The 26,737-nt window shown below is 40.1% G+C and overlaps 1 protein-coding gene across 1 annotated transcript in view; it reads right to left on the reverse strand.

The window, feature by feature from the left end:
- iglon5 (IgLON family member 5) overlaps positions 1 to 26,737 on the reverse strand; it is a 145,061-nt gene that overhangs the window by 31,992 nt on the left and 86,332 nt on the right. The window contains exons 2-4 of the mRNA XM_011485677.4: positions 13,676 to 13,754; positions 9,691 to 9,923; positions 8,300 to 8,419 (exon numbers count right to left, since the gene is read on the reverse strand). Coding sequence (XP_011483979.1) covers positions 8,300 to 8,419; positions 9,691 to 9,923; positions 13,676 to 13,754 — 432 coding nt within the window. The remainder of the gene's footprint in view (positions 1 to 8,299; positions 8,420 to 9,690; positions 9,924 to 13,675; positions 13,755 to 26,737) is intronic.

The following is a 26,737-nucleotide window of genomic DNA, read 5'->3' on the forward strand; positions in this document are numbered from 1 at the left end:
CCAGCAACACCGTGGTGAAGTTTGCAGACGACACTACTGTGGTGGGGCTGATCTCTGGGGACGACGAGACGGCCTACAGAGACGAAGTCCTGAAACTCTCAAGGTGGTGTCAGGCTAATAACCTCATCCTGAACACCACCAAGACCAAGGAGATCATCCTGGACTTCAGAAAAAACAGAACAGATCCACCCCCACTCTACATCGATGGAAACTGTGTGGAGAGGGTCCACAGCTTCACCCTCCTGGGCACCACCATCTCTGCTGACCTCACAGGGTCTAACAACACCATGACTGTCATCAGGAAGGCCCAGCAACGCCTGCACTTCCTGAGAAAACTTAGGAGGAACGACGTCAGCCAGGAGCTGCTGGTAGCGTTCTACCGCTCAACCATTGAGAGCATTCTGTCCTATGGCATCACAGTGTGGTTTTCCCACTGCACTGAAGCAGAACGGCAGAGTCTCCAGAGAGTGGTAAAGACAGCGCAGAGGATCATCGGCTGCCCCCTCCCCTCACTGAAGGACATTTACCAGTCTCGCTGCCTCAGCAGAGTGACTAGCATCACCACTAACTCCACCCATTCTGCTTTCCCTCTGTTTGAACTGCTGCCCTCTGGAAGGAGGTACAGGTCCATCAGAACCAGGACAAACAGACTAAGAAACAGCTTTTTTCCACAGGCAATTATCATACGGAATGCACATACGTCCACCAACCACACCTCACTCTAATTTTACTACAATGCGTGCAATATCCTGACTGTCTAACCGGGTCACTGTGCAATAACTTGATATTTATTAAGCTGTGCTCACAGCAACTCATGTAATTCCATTCTATTTTATTCACAAATATTTAATATTTAACAGTTTCTGTCCATATTGTTCATTTTTTGTTAAGAGTTGTAAATACAGTATTTCTTTTTCTATTCTATTTTTATTTTTATTTTATGTAACTCCTTCACTCCAAGGCTGCTGCAATTTCATTGTATCCCCATGTACAATGACAATAAACGATTCTGATTCTGATTATATCACTTAGACACAGATGGAGAACCATATCAACTGGATTGGTAACAGCAACAACCACCGACCAAGCCGGCAAGCCCTGGCAGAAAAGATCCCCACAAGAAACACTGCAGGCTGTTCCATAAAAAATATAGTTTTACCATTGCCTTGCAGATCACAGTTGAAGTGGTTTAGTTTTCCTAAAAAAATTCAGAATGATTGAAGTTACAGGTGAACTTTTAGACAACATTTGATCCAAAAAGGTCCGAAAACGTCTTTTTAGGCAAAACTGCAAACACCTATTTTTTTGCATAACTTATCTTTCAAATATCAGCACAAAAAAATTAAAAACGGTAGGGATCTGTGTTTGCTGCCTTCCATATTTTTTTCAGACTTAAAAGTGTAACAGATGATTTATAAAAAATCCTTTTTCATCCAAAAACCTGTGTTAAATCTGTCTAGACTTAGTATTAAAAACTCTCCAAGATGAATGTGCCTGACTCCACCTGCAGGTGGATCACAGACTTCCTGACGGACAGACAGCAGTATGTGAGGCTGGGGAAGCTCGTCTCAGATACTCGGACCACAAGCACCGGATCCCCCCAGGGCTGTGTCCTTTCACCCCTGTTACTCTCCCTGTACAAAAACAGCTGCACAGCTGGTCACCTGTCTGTCAAACTCCTGAAGTTTGCTGACGACACCACACTCATCGGCCTCATCTCTGACGGAGATGAGTCGGCCTACAGGAGTGAAATAGCCAGGCTGGTGTCATAGTGCAGCGCTAACAACCTGGAGCTTAATGCTCTGAAGACAGTGGAGATGACAGTGGACTTCAGGAAGGCCCCAGCCCCCCTCCCCCCTGTCATCCTCTGTGACTCCCCGGTGACCTCTGTGGAGTCCTTCTGCTTCCTGGGAACCATCATCAGCCAGGACCTCAAGTGGGAGCAGAACATCAGCTCCATCACTAAGAAGGTCCAGCAGAGGATGTACTTCCTGAGGCAGCTGAAGAAGTTTCACCTCCCTGAAAAGATGCTGGTAGACTTTTACACCGCCATCATCGAATCCACCCTCACGTCCTCCATCACAGTCTGGTTCGCTGCGGCCACGGCCAGAGACAAGGCCAAGCTGCAACGCGTCATCCACTCAGCAGAGAAGGTGATCGGCTGCCACCTCCCGTCTCTCCAGGAGCTGCACATCTCCAGGACCTGGAGGCGGGCAGCCAGGATTGTAGCCAACCCCTCTCATCCAGGACATAATCTCTTTCGGCCCCTCCCTTCTGGCAAGAGGCTCCGGTCCATCAGGACCAGGACCTCGCGCCACAAGAACAGCTTCTTCCCCACTAGAGTCAGCCTGCTGAACAGAACCCCAACTCCCCCAGGTGACCCCCCCCTCCCCCCCCCGCCCACCAAAGGACTGTCGGTGCCACTTACAGGCCCCACCATCCCAGCCCATCTGTGCTCCCACTTTAATTCACCTTACTCTACTGTATATAGTGTGTTGTTGTTGTTAACTTAATTTTTAACTTATTCTTAATTGCACTATACACCAAGTCAAATTCCTCGTTTTGTAAAGTGCGCTCTACTGAACCTGGCAATAAAACTTTTTCTGATTTCTGATTCTATTAATCATTGTTTTTTATTCATTCAAAATGCAATTAAATCAATATTTTATCTTTTTTCTTTTCCTTTTTCTTTTTTTTTATCTCTTATATCCTTTTTTATAATCAATGTTTGAACTTCTTTTCCTTTCTATTGTCATGGTTTCAGTTTGTTGTCTTTTTTTTCGCTTTAGTTCTTGTTCTGTCTTGTTTGGTTCTGTTTCCTGTTTTATTTTGAAAGGTTTCCTGTCTTGTCATGTTTTTGAGTTTTACTTCCTTTGGTCCCCATCTGCCCTAATCGTGTTCACCTGTGTCTTGTCTGCCCTGTCTGTATATAAGTCTTGTCTCTGCCTTCCTCCTGTGCTGGTCCATTAACTTCTGCTCATGTTGATCACGTCTTCTTGTCTGGCGTCCATGTCCCTTGCCATGCCACAGTAAGTTTTTGTTTTTAGTTTTGTCATCCTGCTCTGCAGCGCTTTTTGTTAGTTAAATAAACCCACTTGCCCTGAACCCGTTTGCCTCCCGTCTCTGCGCCTGGGTCCTACCTGCTGTCGAGCCTCCCCCCCACACGACATCTATACATCCAATGAAATTAAACTACAAATCAACAAACACAACTGATAACAAATGTCTCTAAAAAATGATGTGTATATTTGCAGAACCTTAAAAACACCAAACAAATAACAAATGCTTCCCAAATAAAGCACAAAAAATGGAACACAAAATGTAAAACCCAAGTTAGAAATTGCAATTTGAAAAGATACTTTTTTCAGCAGCTTTTCAAAATCAATCACCAATTCTACTCTTCTGTGGATGAAACAAAGAACTCCAGAACAATGAAGCCATTTCTCTAAGTCTCTCTCACCTTCAGTTTTAAACAAGGTCTGTGAAAATCCACCATACATTGGTCACATGAACTCAGAGACCTGCTAAAAATGCACAATTGTAAAAGCTCTTTTATATAGACAACTGTTTGTTTGCTTAGAGCTCTAAATATAAAAAAAAAATGCTTTTCTATCACCTAGACACAGATGGAGAACCATATCAACTGGATTAATAACAGGGTGGCATGTTTAGACAACATGAAGCTGTCCATCACATTTTTGACCTAAACATGTAAACACATCCTTGGCTCTGCGGTTAGGAAATGGTATTTGGGAATCTCTTTATACCAGGAGCCAGCCTGGCCATTGGAACATCGCCACAGTGCCCATCCAGACTGGGACAGCAACGGGGTCCACTTCAGAGCCGTGAGCTGCTGTGTTTAACTCCAGCTGTCCCAGCAAGGGAGACAACTGCAGCAACATCCACTGACCAAGCTGACAAGCCCTGGCAGAAAAGATCCCCACAAGAAAAACACTGGCTCAGGCAGGCTGGTCAAAAAAAAATAGTTTTGCCATTGTGTTGCAGCTCGCAGATCAAGTGGTTTAGTTTTCCAGTAATGTCAGTCAAGAATGCAAGTTCAGATTCACAATGTTCATATTCACCATATTCAACAGACATCTCCTCCAATAGCACCTTAAAAATCCTGTGCTGTTTTGCTTTGCAGCTGAGGTTGTTTACGATTTTCAGAATAAGAGTCATTATATGTCCAGAGCCAATCACTTCTGCACATAAGGCCTGCTGGTGAATGACGCAGCAGTAATGCAGACATTTTGGAAAGTCTGGGTCAGCTTTACAGTGAGTGATGAAACCTGTTTGTCTATTGGTCATAGCAGGAGTCCCATCTGCAGTCACTGCTACCAGCTTTTCTAATTGTACCTTTTTCTGCACAAAAACTCCTTCACCGTGTTATACATTTCAACTCCTCTTGTAGTTGTCTGTTAGGGCAGATGTGTCAGGAGTTCTTCTCTTGTGGAAACCAAAAGCTATGCTGTACTGTTGCCGTCCACAGACTCATTACACTGGACGTTAACCACCTGCACTTTGCAAGATCCCGGTCCAGCTAATTGGCCAAGTTATCAGACATAGCTGACACTCATCTAGACATTGTAGTGGAAATTGAATGAGTTCTATTGTTCTCATCCTTAGGGACAGTGATAGCAATTATCATCATTGCTTGAATTTTTTTCATGCTATATGCAAAATTCTTTGTCCCTTAAGGCAACAGATTACAGCCCCCCCCCCCCCCCCCCCCCCCCCCCAGGCTGCTGTCGTATTAACAATAGCTTGGAGCTCCAGAATGGACAAGAAAAAACGACGAGAATGGCTCGAGCAGGGCGTTGCTCACGGGGCGGTCGCTCGTGCCATGCGGTCGCACGTGCTCGGGCCCGCTAAATGCTACTTGTAGCTTTAATTTATATTATTTTTTGTAAGCACCACTCCTTAATTCCTGTAACTTGTAGCAAAAGATTGGATGAATTTTTGTTTGATTTCACAAAAATGTTTTGTCTTATTACAATTACTCTTTAAGTGATTCATTTCTATTTCTTTTTTTTTTCTGGTATTTATCTACAATAAACTTTTTAAAACTAAAGTGGCTGTTTTTTCCACCACTGACTATCACAGCAGTAAAGTTAACACCCAAGACTTTTTCTTACAAGCAGAATGCTTAGATTTTAAGCTTTGGCACTAACACTTGAAGAAAATAATAGAAAACACAAAGCATTTTATGATAAACTCACACACACAAAAAGGCTTGTTTCCATCTCCAAAGAAATTGAATCAATAAAGTCAGTATTTTTTGCTATATTGACACCGACATGTTGGAGCTAGACGACATCAGTAAGCAGTGATTGGTTCTTGTCAATCTGAGTCGTCATTTCTTTGACATCCACTCTCGCCAGTCAGGAGTGAGCTTGTTGGAAGTCCATACCACTACCACTGAAAGAGGGCACGGGAGAATCTGTCAATCATTCATTCATTCATCTTCTAATCCGTTTTATCTCTTTCGGGGTCACGGGGCTGCCGGAGCCTATCCCGGCCACTTGTGGGCGAAGGCAGGGGACACCCTGGACAGGTTGCCAATCTGTCGCAGGGCCACAATCACACACCCATGCATGCTCACATTCACAGTTAAGGACAATTTAGAGTAACCTATTAACATAATGAAGCATGTTTTTGGACAGTGGTAGGATGCCGGAGTCCCCGGAGAAAACCCACGCATGCACAGGGAGAACATGCAAACTCCACACAGAAGGGTCCCCCATTGATGTTCTGTTTTGGGTCCCCAGCGGAGACTTAAACCAGGGGCCTTCTTGCTGTGAGGCAAGAGCGCTAACCACTGTCCACCATGCAGCCCTCTCTGTCAATCAAATATTTTGAATGTTTGATCTGGAGGCCAGCAGGTGCCACATACATTTTTTGCAGGCTGATTGGTTAGTCAATTACCGGTACTTGAATAACAGAAAAAAACTCATCATGAATTAAAATGTTACAAAAAAGGCAGCAGAGCAAGACTGGTCTCTCGCAAACTTTCAATGATCCATGCAAACTTTGTACTAGCCTGAATTTACATGAAAAGCCGATGCCACCTACTGCCCAATGTCAGTCATTCCTCTTGCTAAGCCTGTGTGCTTGTCCTCTCAAAAATTGTTACATCAGTTGACAAGCCCCTGTAGTTTAAAGCTGTATTTAGATTTAACACAAAACTTTTTCAATTTCCCCTCAGTCAGTTTACCTAATGGGTGCCAGGATTAAAGAATGGACTAAACAGATCTGTGCTTTGCTGGAGGTGAAGGTGGAGAAGGTGCCGTCCACAAATTACAGCAAGGCACAGTATCACTAAATAAGGTCCCAGGTAACTGTGTACATACTGCAAAGCGGTCAGAGACCTTTAGAAGGTCCCAGTGACCTCCAAAGTGCTGCAATTCCTTTAATCCACAAACTCTGAGTGCACACACAGTAAAATGTTCTCCAAGCAAGTTGCACTCTCTCTTCCCCGCCCCTCCCTGCAGCTTCTCTCTGCAGTTTCTGAGTAATGGGGACAGATGGCCAGCAGCTTCTTGCTGTTTCTTTTGGCTCGACAACCCTCCCCTTACTCCAGTGCCCCAGGTCTCCTGCAACTGATGGCTTGGTTGCAGAGACTCCTTTGGAATAGCAATGTGGGTCCTATCTCATTCTCAGAGAGCTGAGGGGTTATGAGGCAATGAAGTTGGGGGGGAAGATGGTGGAGACGCCGAGAGAGGATTACTGCTGACAGAGGAGAAATGTTGCAGGCATTCGAGTGAGGACAACTGCATAGTTTGTGATGTAGGATTGTGTGTGAGTGTCTCCTGCAGGTGTGCATTCATGCATGGTCCTCTTCTATTCACTGTATTTTTGTGTATCTATGGGTATGTGGGATCTCTGCTGCATAAGGCATTCTACTGTATTCTGCAGGTTCAAAAACGTAAGCTGTGCAATGCAGAACACAATGAGAAAACTAATAAAATAGACAAAAAGAGAGAAGAAACCTCAGAAAAAACTTCAAATCTGCTTAAAATACAACAATAAAGGTGGTTTTGCATTTTGCAGCCAACAGCATAATGAGACTGTTTGGTCTGACCCATTCGCTATTCTTTATATAATGCTTTTCCAAGTCAGAAAAAAAAATGCAATCAAAACAGTTTTATATCTGACTCTAAAAGACTTTTTAAAGTCGGACAATATTGTCATTGTTTGGTATTGAGGCTCTATGACCTTCATCTTGCAGATCCAATACTTCCCCCTAAAATGTCACAAAACTCTTGATGTCAATATCACACAAAGCAAAGTCATCACAGATCTTTAAGATGAAAGTTTTTCTCTTGTAAGGAAGAGCAGAAAAAAGCAGCAGCAGGAGGGCATTAAGTAAGAAAACCAACGTCAGTATGAACTCATTCGAACAGAATCTAAGCCATAGGGGAACTGCATACAAAAGATTTATTGTGAAAAGCTGCGTGCACCACAATCAATCGTTGCCAGTTCTTACAGAATACCAATCATGCTGCGTAGAAAATAATGAAGTGAAATAATGAAATTCACTTCTATGATAATTGGTCCACGGGTTTCTGATGGGATTTAAAAAAAAGATTTACTTATAAATATATGAAAATAGAAGCAAAGAGGAAAGCAGGAAAAACACAAAAAGCTCCTGAAGCTTATTTGTTTGCATCTCGACTAAAATGGCAACCTTTTTCTCAAAAATACACTCTGCATTATTTAGCCAGAGAAGAAAAAAATATTTATTAAATAGCAACCATCCTTGATATCAACTGCTTTAACTTTAACATTTCTTGAGACCATGTACCTGATAGGAACACGGATAGAATCATTGCAGCACAGATGGAATCAAACTATTCGAGCATCCTGACCACACTGAACCGACTGGATTTCAAACCCTAGTAGAGGCAGAAAACGAGCTGATTGAATCAGTTGAAAAGTGGCCATTGGCATCGTGACGCCGGCTGACAGGAGCGATGAAGACAGATGCTAAGGATTTCTTGTGGCACATTTGGGATAATTACCTATAATGCGTGGTTACTTGGGGGAAAAAAACATTGGGGGGAGGTGGGAGTGGGAATTTTCGACGGGACAAACAGCTGGGTTTAAGACTGATGCAGGGATAAGGGATAAAGGCATGGGCATGAGCTGAATGCTGATAAGCTTACAGGCTGGTGAAAAGATACGAAGGCTGCATGGGTGAAACACGGGTGGGGATGAATGTACAGACGGGGGGATAACAGGAACATGGAAACAAGAGATCTGAGAATCTGCTGACAAACAAAAAAAGGAAGTAGCTTACATTTCTGGTCCTTCCAGGTGACCGTGGGCTCTGGCCGGCCGACCGCCAGACAATAAAGGTTTACATTTTCTCCCTCGTTCACGGACACATTTTTTGAGATGTTGACAATTCTTGCTGGCACTAAGAAACAAGATGCAGCCATTAAAATCTGACCTCAAAATCACCTTTACATTTCATAAATTATTGATAAGCTATAGCCTCACAGTTTATTAATGCATTAGAGTCCCTGCGTTTCAGGCAGACAGGGAATCAGCTGATTGATGATATGTGCCTGAGTGCTTACTGAACTGTGCAACAACATACTTGACCATCTACTTAAAATGCAAAGTTCTAAATTGCAGGAAGTAAGCAATAAGATGCCCTTGCTTCAGAAACCTAATAGAAATCAACCTTTTATGAAAGAAACATTTGTCAAGGTCACAAGAGTAATTATATTTTTTACTATTATTTTATTCTTTTATTACAATCCTTGAATGATATTTTGTTGAAACCTACGTTATTGGTGTGCTGAGCATGTAGTTAGTTTTATAACAAGATGGCCCTTGAATTTAAATGGCTCATTATCATTGTTTTTAATGAGCTAGGCTCTGAGATTGCCTTTTTTAGGGATGGGGTAGGGGCTCGACCAAGAATCCTTCTCTATCTTGTCAAAGTAGAATACTTGAAGCGACAAACGAGAGATTGGATTGCTGCTCCTGCTTGACGCCCTGACTTCAGGGTGTAATCATTTTGTGAGATATCAAGCTGCACAAAGAGATTTTGAACTTGGTATTTTGTTATATCAAGAAATATGACTGAGCTAAACCTGCACACACAAGTTATCTAAAGGCATGACTTTTCCACATATGAGTCAGATTTTTTTTCTGTCTTTCCTGCTGGTTTATGCCACACCAGACAGTCCAACACATGCCAAGAAAAAGCTGAGATCTCCTGGGCTTTCTTGCATCATTGCTCTTTGCTGCTCTGGATCAGATCATCTTGTGTTTACCTGTCATCTGTGCAGGCTTTACTTTACCCTAATTGCACACATGTAAAAAAAAAATTACTATACAACTAAGTATATATATATACATATATACAAATAAGTATATATATATATATATATATATATATATATATATATATATATATATATATATTCAAACAACTTTAGTCTATTTGAACTTTTTTCAGAAGCTAAAACATGTAAATTTCTACCTGACATGTTACTAAACTTTACTCAATATAAAAGGAAAAAAGCTATTGAATTCTCCGGAATGCAAATGGAGACCTTGGAGCTTACAGAATCAAGGTAAATGCATTTTGCTGGATAAACATAATAGTGCTAATTCAAAACAATTGACTTTTTTACACAAACACTTATAACAGTCCACTTTAAGTCAGCTACAAACCTTGGACAATGAGGTAGACGTGGGCGATGCGGGGCTGGTTATTGGCCTGGAAGGTGCAGGTATAAGGTCCTTCATCTGTTACTTGCACTTTGTCAATGTGAATGGAGAAGTCGCTGTTGTTGCTGTTGACCAGCGTCACACGCTTGTCCAGGGACCACTTGTCTGTCCCAGCGAAGAGGATGTTAGAGCGGTTAAGCCAAGCTTTGTGGGTCACCTCCTCATCGATCCGACATCTGTGAGGCAACAGGAAGTGGTAAAGAGGGGAAAATACTTTTTTATTTTTTATTTTAAACAGTTATCAGCTGCATCATTACTTGCAGTGATTAGGCAACTTGCCCACAATAAATATGTCCAGTCACAAAAGGGATGTTTTAAAGTTTTGCAGATACTCAAAGCTCAACACATTTAGGAAAAAGAAACCTTTTTTAACTGATTATTAAAAAAGGCACAACTTTATATATTGCTATGTCCAAAATATAACCAACAAAGGTTGTGCTTTGTTAAAAAAAAAAATAATAATAACTCACAAGGCATTCGACTGTTGGATTTACCTCAAATTTTAATACAAGAAAATGTATTTTTTATAGCTTAATATAAATCAACATTTTTAGCATCTGGAAAGCCCATCCTTCCTTGGGTTTTTGAACCATTTCTATTGAAAAAGCTTAAGGGGAATGCGGATGTAGAACACTGTTAAAAATATTTGATTTACATACAGTATGTGTTTTGTTCTTTAAAAAAAATCCTTTTGAAGAAGTGTGGGATCAAAAAATCTTAAGATATAAAAACATTAAGTAGCTGCATTGTGATTTGGCAATCAATTAGTCAGAATGTGGGTGAATGTAGCGTCAAGACATCTACATGGTCAGGCGTGACAACATTTGAAGGCACAAGCAAATGCCTTGTAACATTAACCTTTAGTCCTGTACCCTGCTCTCATCAAGGCTCTGAAGGATGTCTAATGGCAATGCAAACACAGCAGAACAGTGTACACACACACACGCACACACACAAAGAACATGCACACTGTCCTGCTGGCCAATGCACCTGGTATTTAGCAATTATCATTTGTCTGGTACTGACAAACCTAGTTTAGTTCTGGTCAGTGGGCCAGTTACCTTTTGCACCCTATAGCAGCACATCCGTTCTTTACCTAAACACACCCTCTTTATATCCAGATAGAGGCACAGAGTTTACAGAATACCACTCAGTAGCAAGGCAGTGAGAGTTTGGCATGGCAACTCAGCACGCCACTAGATACAGCCCAAAATTTATTTTTAGGAATAAACAGCTTATCCCTCATCATGTTTCCTTTCAAGAAGCAAACCATTTAAACTTAGCAGGGTTTGTTTTGAGGAGCACCACAGCCTTTTTAAAAGTGTTTCAGATTAGCTGCAATCAAAGGTCTTTGTCCTTCTAAAAATAGTTGCCCTTCGGGCTTTGATTCACACCATTATCGTCCTCTTCAAACTGTTCGGTCACCTCCCATGCTGAGTCTGCATTCCTGTGTCTTGGCCACTTCTTTACTTCTCTGATGTCTTTGAACTCTAATTATCAAACTTTGTATGCATTAATTATTTTTAACAGAAAAAAAACACAAAATTCAGGAAAAAAATTATAAATGTTACTGCCATCTTACAAAAAATATAGAAAGTGGTCATATTGCCCATGGCTTGTAATCTACTTTAGCTTTACTCACATACATGACCCATATTGATGCTGCAAGTTTTTGGGTTGTTTGGGCCCATAGTAGGATCATAGACTGGAGCAGTCGCATCTTGAGGGGAGCGTTTGTTTCTTGCATTTCCCTTGAGGCTTGTGTGGCCACTTCAGGGGATGTCATGAAAATATAACAATTGTCATCCGTGTGGTCCTGTAAAGTGTACTGTAAACAATCCGTAAGAATATAGTAAGTTGCATGCGCTTACGAAGTATGAGCTATTTTGTCGTACCATGTCCTTACACCGCACTCTAGTTCCAAGTAAGGTACGCGTACTGGTTCTTTACTGACCACACACAAATGCATCACGCATGGGGTGTGCAGGTGATACGCATCCATAGGATGACCGTAGGGTGGCCACTCAAACGCTCAGATTTTTTTTTTTCTTAATTTCTAACAGTCTAACAGCATGTGCAGCGCGCTGGATTTGGGAAGGGGTTTAAAAAATTTAGAAAATAACTGTACAATAAGGCAATGTTGACATCATATGAGGCTAAAGGTATGTAATCTGTGCAAATGTGTAACTGAAGATAAACTATTGACTTGAAATATTAATTTTCCAAACCTCTTTTGGGCTCAAGGGATTGCTGGAGCGACTGTTACTCGGGTGAAGGTGGGATTGGGTTGGGTGAAGGTGGGAGAAACCCTGGATGAATCACCAGTCCATCACAGATGGCTTTAAATATTCAATGTAACATCCATTATTCTGCTAAAATATGTAATAAAAATTTTTACAAAAATAAAAGAACAGCGTTAATTCTGTACTTAACCACCAGACACATTTCTACACAGATTCAGCTGGTAAGATGAAATGGAATCCTCATGGTTAATTGAACTGACCTGGATTTATTTCTCTGAAGTAAAGTCAGTAGTAATGTCACTATGATGCATAATATTCACCACAGAGGAAGTGAACTTGAAAGACTTTGACAGACAAAGTGCAAAGCAATGAGCTGGTGTTCCGGTTGACACACAACCAGAGGCCAGAAATTCCTTTTTTTTTATCTCAATAAAGGTCAGTTGCTTGTTTCTGTCTGAGTACTTAAACTGAAAGATAATAGTGAGAAGAGCCTCCAAAATCCATTATCTATATACACATGCTCCAATATTCTATTTTTGAAATTAATCACTTTTGCAGTGATGTAGTTGCTACAGGACGGAGAGCCCAGAGGAAATGAGCAGCATAATAACATCAAATGTGCTTCATCCTAATGGCCTGCATCAAAAGCCAGCACAGCAGCGCCGTCTGAAGCGTAACAACAATATTTGTGTTGCTCGGGTAAAAGTGGTTTTGCATTAAAATTAAGCTATTTATAAAGCTCTTTAGTCTTTTATTTGACAGCTATGTGCTGACCAACACAGGGGACATGCATCTGATTAAAACTGCGTTGCAGAAAGCCCTTTTAAAGCTGAGCTTTAAAGTCTTCAAACTCCCACTTTAATCGACAACGAAACCGCAGTTTAAGCACTGAAATAATAGTGATAGAAGATGGCAATCCTGATAGTCTATTTTAAAGCTCAGCTGTGGTAGAAGAGAAAGGTCACGCTACGAACAATGATTTTTACTACTTTATGTTGGGCTCCAAGACGGGAAAAAGGAGACAAAATAAATCCCATATTGTTGACTACACAACATCAATAAAACAGCTTCAGGCTACACGTCTTGATGACAATATAGATCCCGTTTCTTTGATTCCAGCTCCGAGAGAGACTTGCTGATGTTGACAAATATTGACAGATTTGTTCTTGGCCTCAGAATAACACATTTGATTTTTTTTTTTTTCTTAGTGGAAGACCCACTTTGTTTTCAGTAGAATGAAAAAGAGGATTTTGTTCAGAGTTGTTGGAGAGGTGTAAGCTTTAAGATGATGCTGAGTTTATTTATTTTTGCCAAGCCAGGTGAGATTCAGTGGAAAAAAAGCAAGTCTGCAATTTTTCTGCTTGGTTGAGAGTGGGTAAAAACTGATTTCTTCTTTTCATTGCTTGCATTAGGTCAATTTTACTGAAAGCCAGCTGAGCTGACTAGCAGCCCACTGAAGAAGAAGGAAAAGGTGATTACACAACGACCAGATGTCTCCGTTTACATTTAACAGATATTATTATTCAATTAGCTAAGATAGACCGAGCTGGGAAATATGGCACATTGTTAAGGTGCCTAATTGAAGTTCAGAGATAGAAAATTGGCAATTAAACCATCATGACAGGTGGTGCAAGGGCAAACATGTTTTCATGTAATCAGTTGATGCAGGTGGAGAATCCAGTTACCTCAAAGTGACACTTTCGCCTTCCAGTACTGTAATGTTGTCAGGCAGATGTCCGAATTCCGCTCCATGCACGCTGGACCCTGCCAAGAAGAATAAGAGTACAATGACTGTTAAGGTACTCGACACTCCACTGGTGCACATCAATCTATTCTGGTGCTTAAATATTTTCACAATCTCATCTGTGGTTGTCCTCTTTGTTTATTTTTTACAATACATATGGTGAATGTACCAAACAAAACAGTCCAAAACTCAGCGTGACCGTCGTGCTGGAATAATAATTCAGTTTTAGGCTGCATTCTGGTGGGACCCATGTTCATTGAACAGCACCGATAATGAGCCGAGGTAAGAGGATTCATGTGAAGCTGCTCAAGCGTGAAATGAAGGGACAGCAATGGTAACAGAAGGGATGCTCATCCTGCCTACACACTCAGAGTACAGGTACATGTGCACAGGAAAGAAAAACCTTTCACTGCATTACAAAAAACATCTCAAGAGTTTTTAGCTTTGGGGGAAAGTGGGCATTTCTGAGTTTATGACTAATTCAGCCTAAAAACCTGAAGCAGGCCATTGTCTAGTGTGATCATTTTCTTTATTCACACAAACTCTGCCAAAACTCGGCATGCATTAGACACTCCTGTTGTCTTCCTCTTTCTTTTCTACTCCCTCATATTGCAAGATGACCTCAATATCTCAACACGCTTTTGCTGCCACCTAGCCTTGAGGTTTAATACATGGTGACTTTATGAAACGAAGCTGTCGCACTCACGTGCTAAGAGGCACCTCAAGGTTTAAGTAGCTGAGCAAAGTCACAGACATGTTAAGCATGTTTTATGAGAACCTGCCAAGGAGATGAAAGGCAAAAGTAATGGCAATGCATTGCTAAATAGATGAGGAATGGGGGGGTTAGGAGTTAGAGGAGGGCCTTTGAAAAATTAAAATTTGATTGCAAAGAGAAAAAGCTTCTGCGGCTAATCAAGCGGTTGTCAAACTGCGCATAACGAAGTCCTGCCAAGTACATTAAAAATGATCCTTTATTTGTATACAAACAAGTTAGTTTAGGTGCAGCTTGCTTTGGTTTTATGAATGTAAATTAGCTGTGGTGAATAAACTGTCTCTATAAGCTGTGGTTGAGCGGAGACCACATGTGTATTTATGTTTGTTTGCTGACAGAGTGATAGGGAACAAGAAAAAGAGAACAAACTAATGACGCCTTAAAAGAAAATTGGCCTTGAAAATTTCACACTAAAAGCTGTAATCGCATTAATGGCTGCTGCTGCCGCTGCGGTTGTGCTATCTAGGCCGGCCAAAGATCTGAGAACTGGCTTCATTCCTGGAAGTCTTGGGGGAGGAGTGCTGCACATTTGCCATTGTGTCCGGCACTCAAACTCTTGCAAGCTTTTGGTTATCATTTTTTTGTTAGAATATTTCATCATCGCCTCGCTGCTCTCGTGCTTCCTCTCTTAATCTCAGTTGAAGCCTCAGCTGATCAATTCCAAGTGTCTTTTACTGTACATTACAGACTTTATTTGGGTTAATTTAATTCCTTTCAGGCCTTGGGGCTCTGCGGTGCAGGTCACATACTGTCATAAACACAAACTATTACAGTCACAGATTAAGAAAAAAAAAAAAAAAGCCTTACAACATATATTAAAAGGCAGCGGCACACGTGCACCCTTTTGGTTGAATTGATTGATTTGATGAATGCCCCAATTAACAATGTGAAGGTGGCAATCTAGTGGGAAACTATTTTCTTTTCCCTGCTCAATTCCCATCTTCTCAGCTCGATCCCAATTGTGTAATCTATCCAAGGCCCGAATAATGTGATAATCGCATAAACACCTTCAACCAGACTGCTTGTTCCACATCTGATCTTACAAAAAATCACAGAAAATTAAGTTTTGCTATAAGATGGATGTAAATATACCAACTCGGATGAAAAGGGTTTTTTAGACCCTAAATTGTTAGTGTTTAGCAGATGTAATGGGAATTCCTCAAGTCAGTTGCACCCGCAAATACATTTTGTATTCGAATAAATATAAATTTCCGAGGGCAGATTCATTTTGTTTTTGCAATACCGATTTCTACTTGTATAGAAAAAACATTTATGATTGCAATAATGTTTTAGCATGTGTTAAAATGATTAACAGCTGTGAAAATGATTTAGACACTTGGAAAAAGGTTTTTTTTTTTGTCCATTTAAATATTTTTCAGGTCCTTATGACAGCTTACTTGTTTCTATTTTTACTATGAATGTTATTGATCACACACAGATCCACAGACACAAACTCATGCAATAGTCTTGGACTTTTGGCACAATGTCACCAGTCTCCAATCATTCCTGTCAGCAATCAGTGTGAGTGTCGCCTCTCACAAGCCAGATTGAATAATGTTACACAGATTCATCAAAATACATCTTGCCCTGTTTGCTCCGTTTTTTTTTCTTACAGCCACAAATCTGCTTTACACATGGAAAAGTTGGTATTGTAAAACCCCAAACTACTGGTGATAAAAAATACTCAGGATGAAACTGTAATTCCACAATTAACCCAAATGTTAAAGTCAACACACAAAAAAAGGGTAAACATAAAAAATGATTGGCATCTGTGTTTCTGGACGAGCTTGTCTCCAAGCAAAGGTGCTCCTTAAGAATATTGAAAGCAGCTAAAAAAATCAGTTCTTTTTCATTAAACTAGACTCTTTTTTACATAATCATGAACTTAGATATAAACTAATTGGTTAAGTCTTCATCTCTAAAGAAAACAGGAGCTGCCTTTAAGTAAAAAAGTATTATCCCTAAGGATTTACTGGGAAAAAAAGTTTTATTTGTTAATACATTCCTGCAACTTTCTCATAACTCATTTACAATTCTTTACTGTAGTGGCTTAAATTTGGTGAAGTTTATGAATTCTGAAAAAATGTTGGAAAGTATTAAAAAACATATTAAAGCTTGTTTACGTCAATGTGGCATTACATTTACGTTTACGTGTTTGTTCTCTAAAAGTATTTATTCCCTGAAGTTATTATCTGACTTTACAACACTAGATGACAAATTAAATAGCTTTCTTTTCAAACTTTGTGATATCCCATAACCCCACCCTTACATTGACGTGTTATCCCTACCATGACAAAGGTGGATAAAGGTGAAGAGGATTTCATGTAATCCATGGACACCAGTGAAGATCACAAATCATTGAAGAAAAAAAGGTTCAGCGCACTGTCTAGTGGGTTCTAGATGATCCAACTCCCAATGTTAAAGTGCCTAGGATAGCACAAGGGTAACAATAAGCTGTAAAAACTGACAATATAGACTAATAGGAACACAAAAGGTATGGAGATGCAGTGTATTTTTTTCCTGATGTCTCAAAGGTGAATGTAGATGGGATTTTGCAGAAAGGAAAGACTGACAGAGTCAGGTTACAGTTGAAACATTAATATATCAAATGTCAAAATATGCTTTGAATGTGTAGTGTCAAAAAGCATCTTAAGATGTGCTTATGTATCATTCTATCACTGAAAAGATTAATATTAGAGTGTGCTGTTAGTGGTTTGTTGTCCAAATGCATGTTAAAATAACAACAATTAGTTAGAACTGATACTTTTATCTTCTCTTTACTTTTTTTGTTCAATTCTCATCCACCATTCAGTTATATGTATTAAGGTTAATAATTTCTTGATGTATGCTATTTTAAACAAATAGGATTGAGACATTTAATTTTAGAGTAACATATTTTAGTAAAGCACTGAGATGAACATATTTTAACATGTTGATGTGAAATTAGATTTGAAATTCACAGAAACTCAAACACATTTTTGTCATAAGACAGTTTTAACTTGACTTTTTTGGTAAAAGGAAGAGTGAATGTGCAATTGTAGCACTGTTGGTGTGCTTGATAAAATGCAATCATTAAATTAATTGTAAAAAGCATGTTTTCTACCCTTTATTCATCCATTTCAGGCATTTAACATCTAGTGTTGCTAGCCAAAGACAGCAGACAAGATCAAACAATACAATAATGAGGCCAGAGAGCAACTGCCAGCATGCTGTTGCGTGGCCAAAAACATCACCTACAGATCTCATTTATTTTTTGGCCTTATTGATTGGCACCTCCTTTCCACAGCTTCCTCCTGGGTTTGGCATCAAGCTGAACTGCTCCCACCAGGAGGATTCAAGAGTCTTGGCCGCTGACTCTCCAGTAAGGAGGAGCTTGGCAACAGTGAAGGCTAAACTAAACCATTACGTCAAGCGTGGAAAAACATAAAAGAAAACCCTTTTTGTCTTAATATTTGAATTCAGAGAGTCGTGAAAGCTGTCAAGCCTATGTGAAGTTGAACTGATCCTAGCAGGGATGATGAACAACCATCCAGAGCAGAGTAGGAGCATGGTGGAGATGAACACTGCAGTGTTGGCTCCCACTGGCATATTGAATTTTCCCTGCTTGCATGCTTTCTACAGTCTGGTCTGGCTGCAGGTATCTTTGTCCTTGCAGTGACCTGCTTTGCACACAAATGAAACCCCACCTGCATGTTATACAAGTACAGGTACAAATGCACAACATGAATTCTGTTCAAACGATCACTTGAAACCCTTTGGACTCTTGCCTCAGGCCAAGATTTGACATAATGAAGGAATGAAAATTTATGGACATGCCTGAGGGATTACATGCACATAGAAATGTGGTGTTTTCTCGTTAGCAACACAATTCTGTCATTAACCATCAAGAGAAAACTTGCTGTGGCTTATCTGTCGGCGGCCTAAACACTTATATAATTCATTCCACTAGTGAACTAATGCTAGCAGCAGTGTCTGTTATGTGCTTTGTATTGTCTTGACTTTTACATGAGCTTGTTTGTAATTGCACTTGGGAAGACCCGAGTAGAGCTCTATTAAGCGGTACAACTTAAGCTTGTAAAGATGTTGAAAGGCTGTCTTTGTACTGCTCATCTATTTCACATTGCCCTTGACTATCAAATAAACACATAGGGGAGTGAATGCTACTTCCAAACGGATGATTGGCAACAAGAAGGATAAGATGCAGAGCTTGCAATAAAATATGTAACAACAACTCGTTTCATGAGGAACAGCTGTGTATTTAGATGTTAAAAAGAGTATAAGGGAGCAGTCGAGATGGATAATCACGGCGGGTGAGGTTTAATAAAAGGAAAATCATCGGAAGTGAGGTAATACCTCAGCGGGTTGAGGAAATTCAAGGTGCAACAATAGAAACTACATGGCAACGGCAGCAAAGTCAGCAGTGGAAAAGTCATAATTGATGTACACAAGCAAAGGGACAGTATAAAAGTATTCATTTATAAGTTAAGAAGATGCAATACTGCAGGGAAAGAAAGGAAAGCAAAGACACACCCGCATAATTAGCACAGGCATACTGCAGCCAATTAAATATTTACAGAGGCCCTTCCCTTCGATACCTTGATGATGAAGAGAGGCAGCCCAAGGATTTTCAGATCCAGGGAGCTGCAGGCAGGAAACAAGGGGATGGTGGATGAGGGATTAAGCATTAACAAGCCTAGATATTCTTTCTCTTCCCCGTCTGATCCCATTAACATCGGACAGCCCAAATCCAACCCCATGTCCACCCCTCTTCCAGCCCTCATCTTTCCTATCCTTTTGTCCTTCCTTTCTCTGCTCATTTAGCTCCTCTTCCCTTATGCATGACATCCCAGACTCCCCTCCTGGCTGCTTCCACCCTCAGCAACACATGTCAAGGAGTGAGCAACAGGAGAGCAGGACGAGAGCGATGGAAAAGCTGTGAGAAACCACCTGGATGTCTCGCTCAAATAGCTCAACAAGATGGATATGCAGGTCGCTTGCTTTTCACAATTGTCTATGAAGCAAAATGGATGTCTGCAGGATTCCACTTGACAGGAAATCTAAGAAATGTCAAAGAAGTCAGGGTGGATGTATTGTTTTGAATCTGTCTGGTAATGTCATTTTTTTCTTTCCACTTCTTCTTACACTAAATTTGTTTTGAGGAAACTTTATACTCCTAAAAATGCCTTTTTTCTTGTGGGGCCTTTACTATTTTAATCTGTTAATCACTTCCCTGGACTCCTCAAGGAGATCAGTGCATCCTGCGTGTCATTCAAGGTCATTTGGCTCTTCGCCTATTTGAAGCATTCAGATGCTCATACGGCAACAAGAATCAACAGAAGCTCACAGCGCGCAGGTGTCTGTTGTAGCTTCGCCAAACATTTGACATTGGCCTAATTTTTAATTGTACACATACAACATCCACTTCTGCCTGAGGTCACTCCCTCCCACCCAGTATCTCCTTCCTCCTCTGCTTCCCCTTTATCTTCTCCCACCTACTAATCCCTCTTCACACATCAATCAATAGAGCACTGCAGAGTGCAAAGAGCCATACAGTACTCAATGCAGTAGTTGTACAACTTCAATGGTCACCCGCAGATCTTTAGCTCGGAATTAGGGTTGGCTTTAGAAAAAAGCCAAGCGTGCCAAAAACCCAGTCATGGGGCCCTCTTTGCTTTCTCCCCCGTCCCCATTTTCCTTGTGTTGATGCCTGTACCCCTTAGCACTCGTGGAATCAATAAAGTAGTTAAACTGTTACATCCTTGCTCAGTAAGTACACTCTCGCACACGCCTGCCTGCATTACACGAGGCCCAGTAGACCTCCATAAATACACCCTGTGTACTGGTAATACAGCTGATTTGTGGAACAGTGTTGTCAACACTTTAACACAGTGTCTTAAAATACAGATGCACCCCGATGATCGAAAAAGACATAATTTAAAGGCCTCTGTAGTGAAACCTAACACTATCAGCACATGAAGTCTAACAGGAAAATGGGACCTCATGTCCAATGTGCCCCATCAAACCAAGCAAATCAAGGAGTTTTTAGAAGTAAAGGTTAGATTTAGTCGATCTTTTAAGTCTCACTCCAATCATATTTTAACCTATTGTAAAAGCACTCCCAGTGGTCTTTCTGTTATTTAGGTCATTTTAAGGCAAAGTTAAAAACCTGTGTCATTTTCTAGGATATAGTTTTTGCAGGGCGACAGGAGTTCCTTAGAAATTGTCATCAAACCTGTGGCTGGAACTGTTGGTGGAGTAAGCCAGCCCCTCCTTCTGTTCACACTCTCTCCCATTAGTTGAAAGCCTCCCACAACCCCCACAATAACATTTCCAGTGCAACAAAAATGGAGAGCAATATCAGAGCTATCCAGCTGTACAGTTTTGAGCCAGATGCCAGCTCAGATGAGGAAAACCATGACGTACAATGATCTATTTGTCGGCAAGTGGATGCATTGGAATGGAGTGGAACAGGGGTTTGTGGCCGGCCAACTGTTGCACCTCCATCACTGTTTCAAGCTTTTTTAAACAGCATTTTTTTTCATCTGCTCCTGACTCACAAAGATTTTAATAATAATATATGATTTAGTAATAATCTGACTTTGTCATAGACGTTATTATTATTTTATCAAACATCTTTACCCTTTCAAGTCATGATGCATTGATGAACAAATGTCAAAGTTTTTGTATTGGCTGTTTTCCATCCATACAGCTCGCCTTCCAGCACTGTAGCAAAGCTTTCCCTATATTTTACACTTAAATCTTTAAAAGGCTTCTGTAAAAACAGCAATTACCAGCTGATAGCGACAAGAGACAAAGAAATGTGTAAAAGCACGGAACCCATTATTTTTGATGGGACCATTGGCAGCAAAGTGGACACAAAAGAAATGAAGCATCAAAAGTCAGTCAAGTGTTTGGGCTGTATGTGTGTGAAATGGATGACCAGGCAGCGCAGCTGCCAATGGTCATTTATGAGGCACTTGAAAAGTAAGTTTAATGAGAAAATGACAAGTTTGACAAGAACAGAAGAGTTAGTGGCTCTGTCGTTAATATAGATATTTACTGAAAAAGCATAAAACATGCAATTTTTGTCAAGGACAAAAGTTGATTCATTGAATATGCATTCAATAAATTCTAAACAATATTTGGAGCCATTGTAGAGCTGAATAATGGATTCAATTTAGCTTTTTGTTTCACGGAATTTTGCATGCATAAGCCTTAAAAAGCACCATTGACTCAGCTTATTAATTTTCCCACCACCATTCATCTTATTTTGGTAATGACATACAGTATTTCTGTGGAAAAAAATGTGATATATTCAAACAGACCAGTTAATCGTAATGACCAAATGGAGTGCAATTAACTGCTGTCTGAAGCCGGTATGCTAATGAGCAATCTGAAATAAGTTATTCTTTGTCATTGTCTTTACAACAGCAAAACAAACAACATAATAGCTACAGCATCATATCACAAAATTGAGTATTAATGGAATTTAAGTTCTATACATGCAAACACATAAATGCAAAAGCTTTGTTTGCTTGGGTCAATACACACTTAAAGTTGCTTTGTTAAGTACACCTACTTGATTACTTGTTGAAGAAGAAAAGCAATCAGTCAACCAGGAACTTGGCATATTTGTTTCAGACATAATCAACAGCTGCTCAATTCAGAACAGAGATTAACAAATAAAAGTTATTTAAGACAGACATTTTCATGCTCAATTTAAACTTTAATAGATCATCTAAAGCAGCTTAACACGCCAACAGACAGTAAACTGTTAAGAAATTCAAAATTGATTCAAACAGTAGTAACTTTTGTTGTAGGTAGAGAACATTTCTTTGTGTGGCAAAGAAACAACAATTTCTGAGCGTGCAGCCTCTCTGCAAGACACGTGTTTGTTTGTGGGATTAGGTGTCTAAGACCATCAAGCTGGTTGTCCTGGGGTCTTGCAACTTGCACAACAGGGAGCTGGTTCAAGAGCGAGGATGAAAGCAGGAAATCCATGCCGGGGTAGAAAAAATTAAAGTCTAAGCTACAGGGAGAGGTATGGAAAAACAAAAAGGGAAAGGTGAGGGTCCAGAGCCCAGGAGTAAGGCTCTGTCAGGACAATTCACAGCAGTGGTACTGCTGCAAAGAACAAACAGAATTACCTGAGGGAACAAAAATCAGCGAACACCAGCAGAGGAGGGACCTTAGGGAGGGAACGAGGGGCTGAGGGGAAAAAGAGGGAGCCATGGTGTGGTGCACTACAACACTGGCACAGATGAAGTGAGCATTAGTGTGTGCGTGCGAGGGAAAGCATGAGAATTAAAGCAAATATGTGTGTTTGCAATTTCTGCAATCTGTTTGATGCATGCATGCCTGCTTTTCAATAACTGTGTGTGTGAGTGAGTATGAATTTCTGAGTAGTGTTTGCACACTTGCCTCAGTTTGTATGCAGTTGGATTTTGCTTGGCTTTGCCCACAGCCATCCTTGCAGCTGTGGAAGGGGTGCATTTGCATTCTGAATTGCAGCACCTCTTGCCATTGTTGCTGCTCTGCTGTGACTCATCACCATTGGAACCTGCACACCAAACCACTGTGCCAGATATGTCTGGCTACAGCTGTCCTAGGAAGCACATGGCAGACATTCAAAGTGGCACTGCAAGCTCAGGCCGGGGTCGAAAAGTTGGAAAGAGCTTGGCAGATGCGTGTTTCCTTTGTGAGCAATCTGGTTCACTAGGGGAGAGTGCAGTCTCCTTCAACGATTTTCAGTTCCCAGCTTTCCCTCTTTGCATTCTTGTCTCATACCACGTGGGAGACGGATGATATCCCAGCTAGTCTTTGGTACCATTGGCGTGCTGCTGCTCAATTGCAGAAATACCCCTGTCTCCCTTGACAACATGATAGTCTTGTTCATGTTCAGTGCTTAGCTTCTTCTCATCTTGATGAAAAAAGAGGCCTTATAAGTTAAAAACATTCAGACTTTGAAGAACTGTCTGCCCCTTTTTTGCCCTCAAGCCTCTTCTTTCATCCTAGGCGTTGGTGCTTTTGGTTTTTCTTTAGAGGCTTGAGCATCAGAAAGAGAAATCAATATCGAGGCCATTTAATCTTCGCAGCTGAGCAAAACTGAGACCAGTCTCATGTATGACATGCAGAAAAAACCCAGGATAAAAACTTTGGGGATTAGTAGATAGGTAAAGGAACCGAGCATACGGTTGATTACTTGGGAGGAGGCTAAACTTTGGGTTTATGTCCGTCGTGGTGGATTGGATTGTGAACCTGTCCCCTCGTGCTCCTGATGAAGCTGTTTTACCAACGCCTGGGGCTGTTGCGGACCAGAACTGAAGCTGCGATAGAAGAAATGTATAATTAAATACGATGCTTCTAGCTAATTTGTCTTCTAGTGACATCGACTCTTTGTATGTTTTCTGTATATATTCTATTGTAAAGCTTATTAGTCTTTGGGTGCATTTTAACAAACACCAACAAATTCCTAAGTCACCATAAGTTATTAGAGTTGTCTCCTGGGAGCTGTTTAAATTGGATTAGTGCTCGTTCATTCGGAGCACTAAAAATCATCCCTGGCTTCTCTCTCCTGAGCCAGTGAAGGAGCTGCAAAACAATTTCACAGCTGCGCCACAAGCACGCACACAGTAGACTGTGGACACGTCCTACGCATATGCATGTACACAAATGAAATCAAAACAGCAGGTAAAATAAACTCACACATTCTCACTTCCTCTGTCATCTTGGCTGCTGTAATTGCTGATAAGCACAGACAAAAAAAAAAAAAAAAAAAATTGCTGAAGAATGGTTTGCTTTTCAAGCTCCTGAAAAATGTATGGTCTACATTGCACAAGGGAAGAATGAGGTATCAAAATGAACCCACCTTCCTGAGAATAAAAGTAAAATATTGATGACAAAATGTGTGCTGCTGACGGGCGTTATTGTGAATATCAAGGATTATATAAGAAATGCTTCTGGTGAGAAAAGTTTATCTGTGTCACACGTCCCATATTTTTCAGAGTACTGATCAGGTTTTTCTGCATAGTTTGGCCAGGGGTGCAACCTATTCTCAAGTGCAACTTATATGGGATTTAAAAAAAATTTAAATAGACTTATATAGGGTGTTTTCCCACTAAAACTGTTTGTCCTTTGGCAGTTGTTTTCTGCTAACAATTGCCAGAGTGCACTATATGTGTGTATATCAATATTTGATACAGAAACGCAGAAGAAGCACGGTCCAGTCAAACATGGAAGAGAATTTGATCATTCTCCTCCTTAACCTTATGATATTTGTATTATTTTCATCTATACACTCTTCTCCTTTTTTTCCCCTTCTTTTGACTAATGCGGGACCCCAAGTCATCAAACTGGGCCTTACAGAGTACTGCTGAAAGTGTTGTCATTCAAATGCAGTGTGTACAGTAGAAAGTTAACCTCATAGTAAAAAAAAAAAAAAAGATTAAATGATCTTATGAACCAAGACATGGAGACAGGTTTACTGATGCTTTTGTAGAGCTCTTCGCAATAAAAAAGCCTGATCTCTGAATGTCTTCCATATACAATCGATGCTTCCAAGTAACGATGAGGCTGAAATCTTGACTGTGGCTCTTCCTCCGCCTGTCTTAGTGATAAGTTCAGAAGTGTTTCCCCCTAAAGTGCGACTAATATTATCATTTTTTTTTTATTATGCATTTTTTGGCTCCAGTGTGACTTATAGTCTGGAAAATATGGTAAAGATCCTAAACTTGCAAGCATAAAATAACAGATCTTTCATTGCAGTGGATTTTAGTTATTGAACAACTTTAAAGGCATTGTTTAAGTAGAAATCAATAAAGACTTTACACAGAATTCCGGCAGTTACATACCATTAATTATTACCATTTAAAAGATGACAGTCTCATTGGGGGTAATGTCTTTTTAACAGTTATATTCGTCTCCTTTTAAACATGGGTCATTATTTTTACTTGAAGCTGCAGCAACATCTGCAGAAAAAGCCTGAGAGCATTAGCCAGATGCTACTACGCAAATTTAACATCTGGAGTAAAAGGTTAAAATCAAGACACTCACACTTATCCCCAGGATGTCATTACTGAGGGGGGTGAAAGACAAAAATATCAAACTTGTTTGGGCAAAAAACAAATGCCCAGGAAGATTGGGCCATTTTAAAATGAAAAAAAAAAAAACATCCTCTCATGATTCTGATCTTCTCATTCACCTAAGCAAGGAACCATCAATCTGGGATGTTCATGGTGTTCTAGGGTTCTTTTGTGCTGAAGTAATTTACTGTCTGTGTAATAGTACTTCAATCTGACTCTTACATACTGATTTTTTTATTTTTCTCTAAAATTGCACTGTTTAGGAAGAACATATCAGGATTCTAAAGCCCTGCATTTGGTAATTTCTTTCATTTGGATTTTTTTAAAATTAAAGATATAAAGAAAAACTGTAACTTTGTCCAAAACTTCTGTGGCACAAAATAATCCAAATTCAAAATTCTTTAAGAGTCAGTTTTAAGATAGACTAAAGTTCGTTGAATGGTATAGCGCCAAAATACATGACTGACCCCCTGACCCAGTCTGTACCAGCCAGGCCTCTCTTATCATCTGGATCCAGTCTTTTGTCAAAACCAAACATAGAAGCTTCATTCAGCTTCTATGCTCCACAGATCTGGAAAAAAATTCCAGATCTGCTGAAAAACACTATTTAAATCAAGATTAAAGACCCACCTGTTCTCAGCTGCATTTGATTAGTTTTCATTCCAAGGTTTATATCCTTACTGTTACTTTCAGCTTACTTTAAATTCCGTTCTTTTTCACTTTCTTTAAATATTTTTTTTTTGATGATCACTCTTTTACTATTTCTTGTTAATGTTTCTTTTATTGGTTTATATGAATCATGTTGAATTGTCTTTGTACATGAAGTATGCTACATAAATAAAATTGCTTTGCCTTTGGATCTTTGAGTGAGTAACTTCTTTGGTTTACCGATACGTAAGGGACGACTGGTTTAGTATAAATGCTGAAAAGAAATGAAAATGTAAGGAGGTATGTGTCTACATTTCTACTTATACAGTAAGTTTGATCTATGGTCTAGCAAAGCACAAACATATCAAAATAGTCAGGATCTTTTCAAGTTATCAGGATTAACTGAAATAAAGACTGGGATACCTTTGATGCCATATTTTTCATTAAAAATTGTGAAGGGCACACACCCCACAGCTAATTAAAATAGCCTAAAGCTAATTCT

The sequence above is a fragment of the Oryzias latipes genome, chromosome 16 (assembly GCF_053564925.1).
Source record: "Oryzias latipes strain Hd-rR chromosome 16, Olatipes_Hd-rR_3.1".
Taxonomy (NCBI): Eukaryota; Metazoa; Chordata; class Actinopteri; order Beloniformes; family Adrianichthyidae; genus Oryzias; species Oryzias latipes.